This window comes from Austrofundulus limnaeus, unplaced genomic scaffold (assembly GCF_001266775.1).
Source record: "Austrofundulus limnaeus strain Quisiro unplaced genomic scaffold, Austrofundulus_limnaeus-1.0 Scaffold27, whole genome shotgun sequence".
In the NCBI taxonomy this organism is placed as follows: domain Eukaryota; kingdom Metazoa; phylum Chordata; class Actinopteri; order Cyprinodontiformes; family Rivulidae; genus Austrofundulus; species Austrofundulus limnaeus.
The window spans coordinates 2834429-2850679 of record NW_013952429.1 but is presented as its reverse complement, the minus strand read 5'-3'; the positions used below and the strand labels follow the sequence as shown (position 1 = coordinate 2850679).

Here is a 16251-nt window from a genome sequence, read left to right as displayed (position 1 = left end):
CTAACACCAGACAAATGCTAATGTATGTGTCAGCATCTGTTAGCACAGAACACCACACACACCTCCCCGTTTGTGTGTGTGTGACCCTGTACTTTCATGCACTGTGCCCCTTTAGAAGGTTGAGGAGAACCCAGGTGGCAGCACAAGCTGGTCCCGACATCCAGCAGCGCTCTGCCCTTAACTTCACCTTCTCCCTCGTCCTTCCTCCATGGCTCTGCACGTTAATTTACCCTCCTTATTTCTGCTCACATCTCTCCTCCTTGTTGTCATATTCTAAAAAAAACTGTTCCACTCCTCTTCCTCCCTCTTCTTCGCTTCTCTTTGCCTTTCCCATTAGTCTCAGACACTTTCTACACTTCATCAGTATGAGGTCAATTAACCCTCAAGAGGGCAGACACACAACGAAAGCAAATTATCAGTGTGGCATATGCTGACAAACACACTAAATGTGCGTGCTCGACGCATACCAAGAAGCTCYGAGATCTATCTGCTTTGTACCTCGCTTGCTGAGACACAAAAACTGACAACTGAGCCGTGAATGCACTGTAGGATATTAACAGGATAAGGTCAGCATCTTTGAAACTGCACTATCATCTCTTAAAAGCTACGGCTTAGCCAAGTATGTTCTCTCTGATGTCTGAGAAAGAAAAGAAAACAGCAATTTGTTTCACTAGAAAATGTTCAGCTTTAGTGTAATCGTTAAATGAAYCGACTCAAACCTTGATCAAGTTCCTGCTTTTACAGCTTTGGTCACCACAAAGCCTTATTTTTTGTAGACAAAAAGGAGCCATCTTACTCTGTCGAGTTTAGACAGGGACTGAAGGATCAAACGCATGGGTGCAAAATGATAAATTCTAAGTACAATATGGGAGAACAGTTTGTCACAAGTACAAATACACCAGTCTGTTACATACTTTGGAAAACCTCCTTTTTTCAGACGTTCTGAGCAATTATTGCTACACATTTATAAGGACCCAGTACTGTAAGAACAAAAYATTTGATTTTGGATGTTTTCATGTCAACCAAAAGCATTTTCCTTTAAGAAGATAACTGATTTCTTTGGAGTGAGGAGTCTCCAATTCAAATATCGCAGAATTATCTTAAAATAAAGAGATTTGCTCTAAAATCTAGTCCAAACCAGAGTTTTGAGTTTTTTCTCACAAGTTCCACCTTATTGTTTGCAATCTGGTCCTTTGAATTCAGCTCAAATTCAAAAACCAGGCTTCAAAACAGCAGGTGATAAAACACTTAGAAATAACACTTTCCACTTTAAGTACAGTTTGTGTGAAACATACTAAGGCATTCTTTTAGACAAATGTATCAAATCATGGTTTGTTTGTTGCTCAACAGTCTTCAATGTTTAGGGTTAGAATACGGTCTATAAAAGGAATTTCCCCTGCTGTCATTTGCAGGGAACACCAAACCTCCCCTTTTCCCCTCCCTTTAACTCCCTGATCTTTGTTCTCCTTCATGCATTTCTCTCTGCTTCACTAATTTATTCTTCCTCTGAATAAACACCTCTTTGAATCAAAAGGGAGGCGAACAAGGAGAGCCGAGTCAACAAAGCCCCGCTGGAATAGCAAAGAATGCACACTCAAGCAGAAAACAAAAGTTGCAATTTGAAGCAGATATTGTGTCAAAGACAAAATGAGGCGAGGGCAGAAGCAGAGTTAATTCACACCAGACGAAGGTTTTTTTTCTGGGGTCAGAGTTAATTAAAGTCAAACACTGGTTCTGTACAACAACATAAAGCTCACAGGCTTAGTTTAAAGTTTAAATAAAACAGTAAAAAAGTGGTGTTCTGTGGGGGTTTTAACATTTTGAAGGTTGCCAATGCAGCTACTGCCTAAAATTCCAGCTTACATCAGCTTTTTCTATAAAATCCAACTTTTATTGTTACTTATGTAGCAAAGTAAGGTAAGAAAATGTCCATGTTTTAATGCATAAACTGCAAAGGGAGTGTAAAGAGAAGGAAGGAAAGAAATAGGTGCTGCAGGTGGTTCATCATGATAAATACAAACCTTGGTTTGTTACACCCTAACAGCACTCTTAAAAAAGTCAGAACACTGAATAAAAATGGCTGAAACACACAGTCACCATGTGAAAAGTATATTATATGTCTGTAATGTTTTATGCAGGAGTTATGACAAATAAAAAAATACATAAATCCATTTTCTTTCATCTTGATCTAACGTAGAAGTCAACAAAGAGTTTAGATGTGTGTACTCTTCATTCTGGAGGGTTTTGAGAAAAAAAAACAGTCCTATAATATTTAGAAAAGGGTAAAAGAAGACAAAGATGGTCATGTTTTGATGTATAAAAGGTGTAACATCTGTAGTTTAGACAGCTCAAAAATTAAAAACTATTCTGAGGTAACTATTTGTAATCCATTTAAACTTTGAATGATGCTCCCAGAGTGAGGTTGAGCACTAAAGAAAACTGGGACGTACACACACACACACACTTATTTATTTTTACACTTTCAAAATCACTGTGCTAAACAGTTTTTGACAGCCAGCGTTAACTGTAATGAGCACCAGGTCAYCTGCTGTAGCGATAGGAGTCTCGAGCAGCCAAGAGGCCAGGATGTAGGACACCAAATCCTCTCAGAGCAGAACMGGGAAGGAGAACATCAATCATAGACACAGAGGACCACTTCCACCCATGTTAACTTGTTTTAGAAAGAGGGCAAAGAGAAATATTTTGGAAACAAGAGGCAGAGTGTATGCTTAAGCTGTCTTCTGGCATCCTCAGATTCATATACAGTATCAATAAATTCTGAGTCTAAATGTTAGGAGTTCCTTCAGTGCCGGGTGAGCAGGGAGGATCAGTGAGGGTTTTTTTCCATTTGGAAAAGTACATTGCTCCTTTAGCTGTATATTTTAAAGCAGGTCTTAATGAAAAAGCCTACATGCAGTCACATGGTCTCCAAGGCCCAGTTTCTCTCTCATCCCAGCAGCATATCACTCCCTTCTCCCCCACCATCAATCCTCTCCTAATCCATATTCCACAGTCCCATCCATCCCCCTCGTGTAGCACCTTTCTTGTCTCATTCTTCTCCCTGTGTTRCTGGCACATGCTTGGCGTCGCGTCATAATCCCAGTCATTCATCATCATCCCACCTTAGCTGCTCTCCTGCTTTCATTTCTTCTCTATAATTCATCCCCACATCAATATATCTTTACTCTCAAGCTGCCTCTTAGACATGAGTGACTACCAGTAGGAAGAAGTTGAGCGCATTTAGAACAGATTTAGCAGCTGGCAAAATGTTGTCTKTTTTATAAGCTACAGCAGTAAAGATCTGTTTGAAAGCAACAGAACAGGTTTCCCAACTGTTTTCTTCACAAAATGACCTCAAACTTGGCCGTCAACTAAAACAGCCTCTCTCCWCACTGGTGCAGTTTGACCACATTTAAACGGAGTTTTATGTAGCCATTATGTTATAGCCTATATTAATGTGAATATCTGTCAGGACAAAATGCAGAAGATTTTCACTGCTTAGCACAGTTTACAATGTGCAGTTTGCACAAAATATTTACYGTCTCCTGAGAGCTGCTGCTCTTTGCATTTTAGGGGAAGAGACGGGACAATTAGTAATCTGCTGCACGGCTGCCTTTACAMAAAGAAARAGGGTGAGTCAGAAAAAAATCTAATTTGTTATTAAAGTGATGAGTGTCAGACATTGTTATATCTTTTGAAAATGTRACAAATACATATCCAATCCTGCTGTTGTGCATTTGCATTTAGAATAAAAAAAGAATATTATGGCAGAGTGCGTCACATGCAGAAGTCTTCAGTGCATACATGTCAAGTTGTACGGATTGTAATTTACTTGGATTTTCCCTCATTTTGCAGATACGCAGATGTATAGAACAACCTCACAGATTTTTTCCAAGTTTTATGGAGTTTTTTTTTTCAAAAACTCAGCTTCAAATTTATTTAATATGTCAGAGCCTGTACGTTAAAAAATAATAAATAACATCAATTAACCATCTTCCAACATGCTCTGCTGCTAGAAAAAAGTTCCCACATCCTTTCTTTCGTCACCTTCGCCCCATGCCATTAATATGGATTTTTTGCGAAAATWACGGATTGTTGTGGCTCATTGTACAGGTAAATGTCTAAAGGAGTTGACATGTATGCCAGTGTAAACAGCCAAACTTCATCATAAATCATCACCTGATACAAAAATGTCAGCTGATTTATCAAAAAAAACCCCTCTGTTTTGGTCTTATTTTTAGTACTACCTGTTGTCTCAAAGTCCCTGKGAAAATTGTGCCTGATATTCTAACTTGATAATAATTTCTACTGCAGGCAACATATTGATTTCTGAAAACTCCACAGAACCTCATAAAAAGATGCTTTAGGTTTTCAGTATGCATATTGTTGTAACTAAATCAGTTGTTTCTCTCAAATTTTCCTTTAAGTTACCAATGTTAGAAGTGAAAACAAAAGAATAATCATTTTCACAAATGCCAACGAATTAGCAGATTTTKACAGGAATTTAAAAGCGACATTTAAAATAAAAATTCTGATGCCCTTGTTTTTTTTATACAGCAACACAAATGTCACACTGATGTGTGTAAAAAAAGGTTTGAGCAAGCACAGACACACTTTAGCTTCATTATTCTTTAGACAGCCTGAGACAAGGAACCAGCMGTTTCAGCGACCCTGCTACAAATTCTCCACACATCCTGTCACGAGCTCCTTACTTTCTTCTGGTCTCTCCATCGCTGCCCCAGCTTGACATCCAGCCGGTTGGCTGCTGTTGCCCACTGCTGAGCGAGGCGGCGGATTCTGCGCTTCATGAAGCTGAGGGACTCTTTTCCACTCCCGACCTGCTCCAGCAGGACAGAGAGGTCTGTGCGAAAAGCAGCCTGGAAGAATAAATGAAAAATAAAGTGAAACAAAAGATGAGRAACAGAAATGGAATAATATTAGCAGCTGTGAAGGAAGCTTGACTTTTGGCATTTTCTAGCTACTTGTTGAGTTGTATATTTTAGCCAAAAAAAGCAGTAGGAACATTGTTTTTTTAACCTATGAAGATAAATCTGAAAACTCTGTATTTTCTGTAAAAAGAAATAAACCTGACATACTGTACTTTGTCAGGCAGCTTCAACAATACATTAGAGAATTATTTCAGAGGAGAAAGTGACATTGTTCACTTGGAAGCTTTTGTTTCCCTCGTCACCGAAAAATATGGAAAAAAAGTCAACAACTTTGTGCATTTTTAACTAATGCCATAAACACTCAAGACTTTTCTCCCCTGAAAACAACTCTGCTCTGTTTGTGATAATTATTCAGTAATCCAATGTGCAGGGATTTCATTTTATTTGCATACTCTAAAGAAGTGAAGATGTTTTGAGCTCTTTGACACGATTCTGGCTAAAGAGCCACGCTCTGTTCATGTCCTGCACAACCAACAACCAAAACATGGTTGGATATTGTTGTGAGTTAATCATGCATTGTGAATGGGTTAGGGTTACAAACAGATTGACCATGACAATTGAACTGAGCAGTTATTTAATTAATTCATAGTAAAGACTATTTTATACATCTGAAATTCTCCAAGATATCCTTACAGGAAAAAAAGACCCTATTATCAATTGCTCTTACTGCATAGAGTAACCCTAATTACTCCAATACATAAAAAAACAGAATTGGTGATTGTCAAAATGAAAATAAAATGTATGTTTTCTTTTTTGAAGGTGACAGATGTATTGCATGATCTTTTGGATGACTCAGATTATGTGTTTGTGAATTAATTTATGCAGAAGGATGCTTGTGAACTGCTCTTTGAACTCAAATTCAGAGCAGAAAAACAAGGAGGAGGGAGAATAACGATGATGACGACCAAGCTGCATTAATTACAAGCTAACTGGCTCAAATGAAGGTTAACAATTATTCAGTCCTGAGGGCAGAATGCTCATCCTTCTGCAAGTCAACACCATCTTTAGAGGCACCGAATTATCTCTCTCGTTTTTTTAAACAATACAGAGAAACTTTGTGATTGATAACTTGATTATTTATGCTCAGGGTTTATGTAAATCTCTACAGAAACGCAGATTTATTTTTCTCAWGTTGATGAATGAGGGACATTTCTAGTCTGCAACTTCTGAGCAGATGGTTGTGTAGGTTTGAAAACTTTGTGGGCAAAAACTGAACGTTCACATAAATCGGTATAAATGGCAGCCTTCAGTCGAGTTGTGTGTAGGAGTTTCAGAATAAAATCACTGCAGCACAATCAGTAAAGTACATTTTATTCCTCTGATTTACTGTCGTTTTGAGACTGATGTGAAGTCTGTTCCACCCCCCCCCCCGTTACACTGCATATAGTAAAAACTGGAGAATTATACCATTGCAATTTTTACAGAAGAAAGTTTAAAATAAATAATATACAAAAAGAATGTGAATTCTCTGTCTTTTAGGACAGGTTCCCCAAAAGCAGACGCATAATAAATGCAATAAAACGTCAACTAATAGAACATTCCTACTTCTCATTACAGTAGTGCACATCACTATTAAAATCAGTTAATTTTATACTGTTTGCAGCTTTGATGTTGCTTGTTGTGTTTGCTGCTTTGCTGAGAAGCATAATCACTTGTGGTTATAATAATTGATGCTGACAACCTTCACCTGATACATAAAAGCATAATTGTCACGGTAAGTTTTATTTTGTTGTCCATACTTGGTAGGAATGTCCTTACTTGTCTCTTGGGGGACTTTGCCTGCTGTGTATGCTGGGTGGGGGGGCTGGTCTGGTTCCTCCAGGCCAGTGGGGGGCAGAACCACTCCACTTCACTCAGATAGACGAGGAAAGAACAGTCCGACCCATCAACACCATAAAAGGCGTAACAAGGATCCGACGTCCACCGGGCACGCATCCACTGGAGAACAAACAGAAACAAATAAGGTTTACGCCAGGAAATCATTGTGCAGCAACAACCACAACCTGGTTTTATTTATTTAGAAATTATTCATTTCATTAAAAACTAATAGCTTTATACAAGAGAAAATAAAAATATTCAAATCAAAGATCAAATAAAATGAAAGGCAGCAGAAAGAAGAAAAAATCTTATATCTGCCCCATTATCCCAAAAATACATTTAAACAATAGTAATTTACAAAAAAAAGTTAAATATAAATATCAACTCAAACAACAATTTGTATGGATTCACATTATGCTTTTCCATATTCCTTAAAAAAACCCCAAACTTTTGTCATTCTCTTAAATATGTAAAGAAATCTGTCATTTTTAACATCATCCTCCAGACCATTCCACAATCCTGTTCTCTGGATTAAAGTAGACTGCTCCTTCTAGCTGGTACAAAACCAAGGCTTCACAAGGCTTTTACATCAGACAGTAACAAGTTACTGTTACCTTGAGCTTAATATGTAGGGCTGGACTGGTAAATTCTAACAAAAAAACAAAACAAAAAAAAAAMCACCAATGCCACACCACTAGATGGCAATAACATCAACGTAAATAACACATTATAGGCAAAGGAAGAACATTGGCAACTGATGTAGCTCAGTTTTCTATCTTGACATTTATTATTTCAGTAGATAAATGACACATTCAACAGTGTCAGTGAAAACAAATCTATCCAGGACATTGATGATTTGATTTGTAATGACTTTAGTCTGAAGTACTTTGGAGTCCTTGGACTTGATAAAGCATTATACAAGTTCAGACCATTTACCATTTATATTGCACACAAGGATAGTGGTCATATACAAAGTTGTCAGGTTTATTAGTAAATGCAAAAACTGAGTTTTCAAAAATCCCTCAAAAAGCATTATGAGAGGAGCTATTTGAACATGTTGCTGTGCCCTCACCACACTTCATGCGTCCATCCTGGCACAACTCTTAGGATGTGTCAGGAAGAACCTGCATATTAAGGCTAGATAAGAACAATGGTTCTAGATTTCCACAAGTGTTTGTTTTCCTAATCTTCTCATGATCACGGTTGTAGCAAAAGTAGAAGACCAGCATGGCCAGTCCTCCAAATTCTTTGCAACCAGTCTACAGTGCACACAGGCCATGGATATGCTGCCACTGGGCTTCACTAACAAGCCCAATAAGCTACCAAACACAATGACCTACAGACGTTTTGCGAATGCTCAAAATTAGAGAGGACCTTTCAAGCCTTATGCATAATGGGGAGATCATTTTTTCCCTTCATATTCATATTATTAAWATATTTCAAAAAGAAACAACTTACATCTACTTTTCCAGGGCACTCTGGGAAGCGGCTGTCTCTCGGTACTTCACACTGGCTTGTTGTGCCATCTCTGACTGCTGGGGAAAAAAAGTATTTCTACTTTCAGCTAAAACACATAAATCAGTTTTAAATCACCATTTTCAGCAGAATGTGACACACAAAGACWCACTTCTAAGAGTAAAAATCTTCACTGCTCACATTTTATGACAGTGGGAGATAAAAAGTTGTAAAATTGCGATCTTTTAATATTTTTTGCTGCAGTTTTGTTGGTCTCCAGGTTTGCTGGTTTTGTTCACGGAAATCCGTCATCTCTAATATGAATAGTTATTCTCAACAAAGCTGCCTGTTCTAGCAGCAGCCACTGAGATTTGATCTTTCAGATTGTTGAACATCAAATGGTGCTTGTTAAAGCCTCTACTACATTCTATTTCTACTTATTTAAATCAGGTAATAAACTACAAATATTTGACAAAAAGCACCAGAAAACAATTTAAAAAATAAAATAAATAAACCGCGCTCATTGTAAATTTTCAGTCAAACAAAGACACTTTCTTCCTTCACAAAATCACTAACAGTGCTGAATGATTTGCGGCTCTGCAACAGATCTCTGCTGTTCACGAAGCAGCTCAGTCTGACTTCTGAAACTGCCAACTGTTACAAGAGTGATGCCAGCAAGTACGTCTGCTCTCTCAGGCCACGGTCACTGCATTAATTGCKCCACTGACTGAGTTAACTGCTCTGCTGATGCCAGTAGACTTATACTGAGATGGACTTTTACTGCAGCYACATCTTCCTCAGTGTTTTCTGTAATTTAACCCCCCCCTCCTCCATCTTTTCTTTCTCTCTCTGGACCAACAAGCTTCTCTTCTCTCAGACTCTGTCTGCCTCCATTTGCCTAATGAAAAGGAGACGTTTCTCCACAAAAAAATAAAATAAAATAAAATAAAATCTTTCCTGGGGCTTCTCTCCTGTGACTGAAAACACACACAGAGTCGCACACTGTCTGCAAATATGATTACAACAGCAACAATTGAAAATGCGGTCATTTAACTAGATAAAGGCATTACTGCCGTCCCTGCAAGCCATCACACAAAAGCATCGAGAGTTTTTCCCCTGCGCCTTCCGACWCTCCGTTTCCTCTCGCACACGCCCGACCGCGGGATGAATAAACTGTCGCTGAGCCGTACAATAATAAAGTCTGCCAGCAGGATTTCAATTCATTTGTGATTAGGGAGAGCAGCAATGTTTTCATTTTGCTGCGTGCCATTGTCCCCGTAGACGCAGCAGGGGGGAGAACAAAAGGAGATGTAATTTTCATTTACTCCCAAGTAAAGAGTTAGCCTCGAGAGAAACTGGAAGGGAGGGTGGGGGGATGGGTGGGGGTGGGGGCAAGGAGGAAAGATTGTTCAGTGTTATTTAGAATTTGATTAAAAAATGTGGTGCAACAAGATGAACACAACATGGCGTGGCTGCATGAAAACAAGAGAAAACTTTATTCTCTTATATTAACTACAAAACAAATTACAACTAAATCAGTCTTTAAAATGAAAGTTCTACTTTTAGACTAACATCCTRTCTGACAAGACAATTTTTGAAGATGATGTCATGAATAGGATGAGATGTCACACCTAGAGAATGTGTTGTGAATAACTCAGCTACTACATCCAGTTTTAAGCTAATTCAACCTGGAGAGACTCACACGAACAAAGACTGAATTAGCAGGTTTATTGACATGACTGACATTAGTTTGGTGCTCGGACCCCGTCAGAGGATGTGAACACTGAGGGATGCTGTAAGCTCAGATGAGCTGCTTAAGATGAAGAGTAGGAGTTTTTTTCTTCCTCCCCGGGGCCCGACACTGGTGGTGGAGGTCAAAGGAGAGGGAAGTCCTTGGAAGCCAGAAGAGGACAGGGGGAGGAGGGGAGGTGGTAGGTTGACATTCAGTTGGTGAGCAGGCGGAGCAATTGGAGAGGATGCTTTTATCCACTGACTGTCCAGTGGCGGATCTAGGATTTTTCTGTGTATGGGGTCATCAAGGGGCCACAATATTCAAAGAGGTGCCAAGTATTTATTCAACATCCTTGCACACAAATCGCTGTTTTTGGTATGGTATTATATATTATATATAGTTTACTAGTCACACTTTTAAACACATGTAATGTAATTTTAAAACAGCTTGCATTAAATTCTCCTTACCAATTTTACATGCATTTTACAGTACATAGATAAAAAAAAAACTCTYAAACACACAGCATGTGAGAGAATCCAGCCATCATTTGTGAGTTGGCAGACTTTTTCTGCAGGATTGTTTAAATTTTAAGAAAAGAAAAAGACCTTGGTTCATGCTGGATGCTTCTATTTGGCTCATTAGTGCCCCTAGTGTTTAGACATAGAACTGCACCCATCATATCACTCTTGGGCGAAGAACAGATGAGTGACAGGACGGGGCACTTCTGGGGCCCAATCAAATTTCAGCAGGGATCAATGCCCCTGTGGTCCCGCCCCTAGAACCGCCCCTGTGACTGTCACATGCTGATTGGATGGGCTTGTGGCGTGGCAATTGGATTGAGCAGGTGAGGTAGATTAGTCTTCCAGAGTTGAACTTTTGTCTAAACTCCATTAATATTTGCATCGTATATAATGTAGTTGTAATTGTTTCTGTGTTGGTTAAGATTTTTTAGCTGTGAAAACCATCGTAAATTTTACAAGATGCTCAAGTCTGTCGTTGGCTCCAGAGGAAAAAAATATGTATATATATTTAATTTGGCTCAACTTACCATTATGAGAACATTTTTTTTGATTGTTATTTATGTGAAAGGTTGGAAAACAGGCGTTTTGACCAGGGATCTGAAGTGATAAATGTCAGCAGAGTAGCCAGTCAYATTACATTGCACTGTTATGTGCTCTGTTCTTTTAGAACAACAGCAGCTAAATTTGGACCCGACAGAAGCTGACAACTGTGCACGAGTCCAGCTGTGCTGCATGTTGTAAACCACAGAAGATAAATGTTGCATTTTTACTCTCTTTTAAAGAGACTTTGCTTCCGTTGTTCTTTTAATACCAGTTCTTATATTATTGAGTGATAATGCTTGTGCATGTGTTTGTCTGTWGTAKTAGCAAAATAGCTTATCAATCATTCAACAGATTTGAGTGAAATTCAAGTTAATCATGCASCTAATTAAGATGGCGTGATTTCAATTACACTTATTCAACCTCAACAAACACAAAACTCTGATTTAACTTGGTCAGTTTTAGATTGTAAAGTAAATTTRGATGTGGTTGTAACAGAGATGTTCKTTTGATAAAATGTCTCATCTTTTCATGAATGATACTCATTTGCCTTCAATTTTTTTCTTTCTACATGAACTTTGTTTGACTTATTTACTTCTTCCCCGATCAAGCTTGATCCCGTCCATCCCTACCTCTTTCCATCATTTCCAAGGTTCAGCTGGTTGGTCTGGTTTTGAACTTATTTGAAGTTTTAGAATGTAATTCAGTTAAAACGTGTCCAGATGAGTTGCTGTGATTGTGTACTCTCAGGATAAAGAACAATGATACTGTACCTCTGCCCTGCATCATRCTGCTCTGAAGTATCTGCTCCACCCTGATGGCCATGTTGGAGACATTCTGAGCTATAGCTTGGATCTTCTCCACCAGGCCGGCTGGTTGAAACCTGCACTCGCACAACACAGCACAAACACAGAAACAGGTAAGTGTGGTTATTAAACGCCCCCTCCCTTTCTCCCAGAGAAACAAACCTCAATCACAATTCATTCCAGAGTCTTACACTCATGTTTACCCAAATAACTTGGACTTTAATATTCTACTTTTTTTCCCCATTGACTGTTTTCTTTCTCCCAGTTTCCTCTCCTACTTCGCTTTGTCAACCCTTCTTCATTCACGTTTCCACTGATGTAGAGTGTTAGTAGTGGGAGATGCAAATTGGTAGACACTTGGTTGGAGCGTGAAATAGAAATTGACCGGCACTTCCTCTTTAAGGTGAAATACTTCCTATTCACACAGTGGAAAGTGTGTGTAAATAAGTGTGTGCATATGTGTGTGTACAATTCAGTTTGCATCTTTTTTGTGTGTTCAAAGTAGTTCTGCATATTGTGCCAAGCCTGCATATTATACTGTGCATTGTATATGCATTTTTTTGTCAGTCTGCTGTGTTTAATTGTGTATATACATGTTTTTGTTTCACTGTGGTGTTTGATCAGCAACTGGTGTTAATTCATTAAAGGCAAGGCCCAAGTCATCAGTGTGTGTGCATTTGTGTAAACACATCTCCTCCTAAGGTGATCTAGTTAGGAAAAAAAAATCTTCCTAGATGATGCTCAAAAATCAGATTTTCAGCTCATCATAGTGACTTAACTTTTTTAATCCTTCAGACACCAGGACCTTACGAAACTTAAATGTATTTTAAAAGGAGACATATCATGCTTTTAAATCCTTCTTTTCTGCATTTAAATCATTCAGTCGGGGTCTATATAAAGTGAAACTGCATTGCTTTGGTCTGAATTCTTCCGTATTGTAACTCCACAAGCCCCACCCCTTTTATGAGATGTGCAGATCAACTCTTTTTGAGGCTGTCTCTTTAACTACAGACAAGGTGCTTCAGGCCCCGCCCCCTCCAGCTTCCAGATCATTCCACTCCAGTTTGACATAGAGTTTTATGATTATAGCAGCGCAGAAACTTTATATTTACAAATTAATTAAAAGATGTCAACAAAGRAAAGACTTGTCCATCCAGYCTTACATGTTGGAGTCTGACCTTGWGGCTCTAAGTTGAACCTGTGACCTCTCCAGGGTGTAACYCACTTCTTGCAAGCTGACCAATAGAGATAAGTACAGATTCCTCCATAAACCAGACAGGAAATAGCAGGTAAAGCAAATGAAATGATATCAAACTTTGAGGCTCTTTATTTCATGTAAAAGCATGTCTGGACAAAACAAAATAAAATAAAATAAAATAAAATAAAATAAAATAAAAAACATGCTTGTCCTTTGTGGACTGCAGAAGAGATGCCCTCCCACTGGAAAAAGAAAAAAAAAGCAATTAATTTTTACTCGGAGTAAGTTTTTAATGACTTGCGTTTTACACTAACCTGAGTTGTTGTTTTTATACTTGAGTGCATTATTTTTGTTCTTTTTCTAGCTGTCTCGAAGGTGGCCTTGATTGTGCGACTTGGCCTCTCCAGAGTGTCAACCTCTAATCTCAAATTTATGGTCTGCTAAAGTGTAAACTCATCCCCAGAGATGAACACACAGGCAGCAAGAAAAAAAGAGGCAGTTACAGAGAGGAAATGGATGAAAAGACAGAGATTTGAGCTGCACAATGGGATTTAAATGGGGCAAAAACATGAGAGAGAAACATACACTTGGAGAGTTAATCGGAATGGRAACTGGCAGAAAATAAAGGGAAGCAGATCAACCAGCAAACAGAAGAGTCCGTGGGGGACTTTTGTTTTAGGAGCGACCATAAAATGAACAGATCCTGCATTCTGTTGTGTGAACGCCAACAGAACAACTTGAGTGAAACATTAAATGATGATTAGGATCAAAGAAATACAAGATTATGTATATTTGATGACCTGCATGCTTCTTGCAGTGAAGCTCTCTTGCTTTTGATGCATGTAGACAGTTGGCTCTTTTATAAATGAGGGTAACAAAACAGAAATAAAGAAGAGCAAAGAGAAAACAAAATGGCAGAATGTCTGGAAAAAAAACAGCAAGAAATCCACTGATAGATGTCGCAGAAAGTGGAACAGCGAGGAGAAAAAAAAAATCAATGTTAACTTGGGTTCGACATTCTTAAGATACAAATAAGGATGTGTTTTCATGCTCTCGTTTTTCTTACTGCCCCTCCTGTTTGATGGATTCTTCCTCTAAAGGAAAGGGAGAGGAGAGCTCCAGCAGCATACCATCGGACAGAGCTATCAGCGTAAGAAATGTGCACAAAGAGGAATCAAAATGTGGGTTACTGTGTGTGCTGACTCATTCAACCCAAAGTCACTGACATCAGCCGCTGCAGCAATTAATCACACAGTCAGACAATTTAGCAAATACCAGCCTATTCTCATTTCCTCTGTGAAATGTTTATGCTTTGAACGGTGAGCATAAAACGAACGCGTTTGAAAAAGTCTTTTTACTTTTAATTTTCCAAACACTTGTCAAGGGCTCAACTACGAGCACCTTTTACTTTAGCTTAAAGTCCACTTCAGTTCTAAAGCTAACTGGGTTCAGAGGTGAGCCCTGTTTTTAGAGGCTTGTCAAGGAGTGTTCAAAACTATGAGAAAAAGATCATTTAGTGAGCAGAAGGTTTTTGATATGCATAAAGGGTTGTTGGCCGTAATAATGCTCCTGTCTCAAGGGAAAATAATAATTAAAATATAAAAAAATACCAAAAAATTATGTGAGAGTCTCTGATCCAGAGAGAGGAGTGGAGAACGGCTACTTTCGACTCAGTGGGGAGCAGTTTGATGTCACACTGCAAATTTCAAACAACATTAACTCCGACCTTGRGAAGTTGAAGGCTGTGCTCCTCGGCTTTGCTTAATGTTTTATCCACGATTTGCTTGACAACAAAATTGTAGCTGGGTGTTGCATGCATAACAATGGGTTTCAAGGCTTTAAACAAACTACAAACAAACTGTGATGTCAACTCACAACCTATATAACAGACCACACAGGGGTTTTAAAGACTGTAGGTTTAGATCTGCATATTCATGCTGCAGAGATTAACTTCAAATTTGTGCCAATCATGTCTTTTATAATGAATTCGGCTCAGTGCCTCGATCCTGTGAACCGATTGTTTTATGTTAGTAATCTCAAAGGAACRAAAACTGAAAAGGGAAGGATTCTGTTCTTCTGCTATAAGCCCACACTGCAAAAAAATGTCCATCTAACCAAGTCTTCMAATCTGAGGTCCAGCCAAAAAGTATTTTAATCTTGTTTTGAAACTGATAMACAAAGCAAGATGTGTCAGATTATTAAGCTTGCTAACCTGGATTATTTTTTTTCTTATTTCAATAAGTCTTACCAAAAAGCACAACTGTCTTACTGCACTGGCAGATTATTTCACTTAAAACCATCAATGTACCGCCCACAATACAGTCCCAGTTTKTGGTTACTTCCTCCTGCTTCATAGCCTACCAGGGACCTTGAATTTGCATAATATGCTGTTCAAACAAATCAATTGGTTGTCTTCTTTYGATTGACACCTGTTTTGATCAACTGGGTTCATCTATAGACTCTTCAGAGCACAAAATGTGTGGCAAGYCCCTCATGTCCCACCTGTCTGYGKTACATGTGATTGATTGACTAGAATCRGCCAATCAGCTMTGAGCTTCATTCTGACACAACTGTGTGGCCAATCARGTTACCTTTTATTCAATARSMKYTKKRRAWWWWAAAAARWKWWWWKTKWTAGTGTATTTTAACTTCAATAACTAAATACTAGTTACAGTTACAAAAAATATGACAACTAAAGCTTGACATAGAGACTAAGCTTGTGAATTTACTCGAAAGGGTTCAAGAGCAGTACTTAATTTAGTGAGGGTCAGGGTTAGGCCTGCACGCTATCAGGTAAATTTRAAAAGATTTAGACTATAATCCAGTAATTTTAACTTATTTTTAGATGGCTAATTTTTTGCAGTGCATAGATAATCTCTTAGTTCAGAAAGCCAGAAGGACTTTGATGTGGTTCTGTTGACTCAAGAATGTATCAGTTTCAAGAACTGAAGGTCAGTTACAGTCCTCAAAATTTTGACTTTAATCATAACATAATATTAAAAATTTCAAACAATCAGTTTAGAAACCAAAGTGTTGACTAAAGTGCTTCAAAAGGAGGGAAAAAACATCTTGCGGTACAATTAAAACCATGAATAGAATCAAAAGGCTAAAAATGGATAAAAAAGACACAATTCCAAATTTCTGATGCAACTCAAAGTGAAGTTGAAATGAAATTTACAAGAACCAATCCAAATATATGTGACAGAACAAGTGTCTAGCCTAAAGCAGACAG

The 16251-nt window shown here is 38.4% G+C and overlaps 1 protein-coding gene across 7 annotated transcripts in view; it reads right to left on the bottom strand.

Annotated features, from left to right (window-relative positions):
- LOC106515282 (alpha-1,6-mannosylglycoprotein 6-beta-N-acetylglucosaminyltransferase B) overlaps positions 1-16251 on the bottom strand; it is a 110295-nt gene that overhangs the window by 47273 nt on the left and 46771 nt on the right. For 5 of the 7 annotated variants that reach the window (XR_001309983.1, XM_014004993.1, XM_014004995.1 and 2 more), the window contains 4 exons: positions 11789-11898; positions 8226-8302; positions 6708-6887; positions 4713-4877 (listed from right to left, as the gene is read on the bottom strand). Coding sequence is in view for 6 of the 7 variants with exons in the window: in XM_014004993.1 (XP_013860447.1) it covers positions 4713-4877; positions 6708-6887; positions 8226-8302; positions 11789-11898 (532 nt within the window). In the remaining variant the exon portion in view is untranslated. The remainder of the gene's footprint in view (positions 1-4712; positions 4878-6707; positions 6888-8225; positions 8303-11788; positions 11899-16251) is intronic. The other 2 variants (XM_014004994.1, XM_014004997.1) reach the window with 1 other exon arrangement.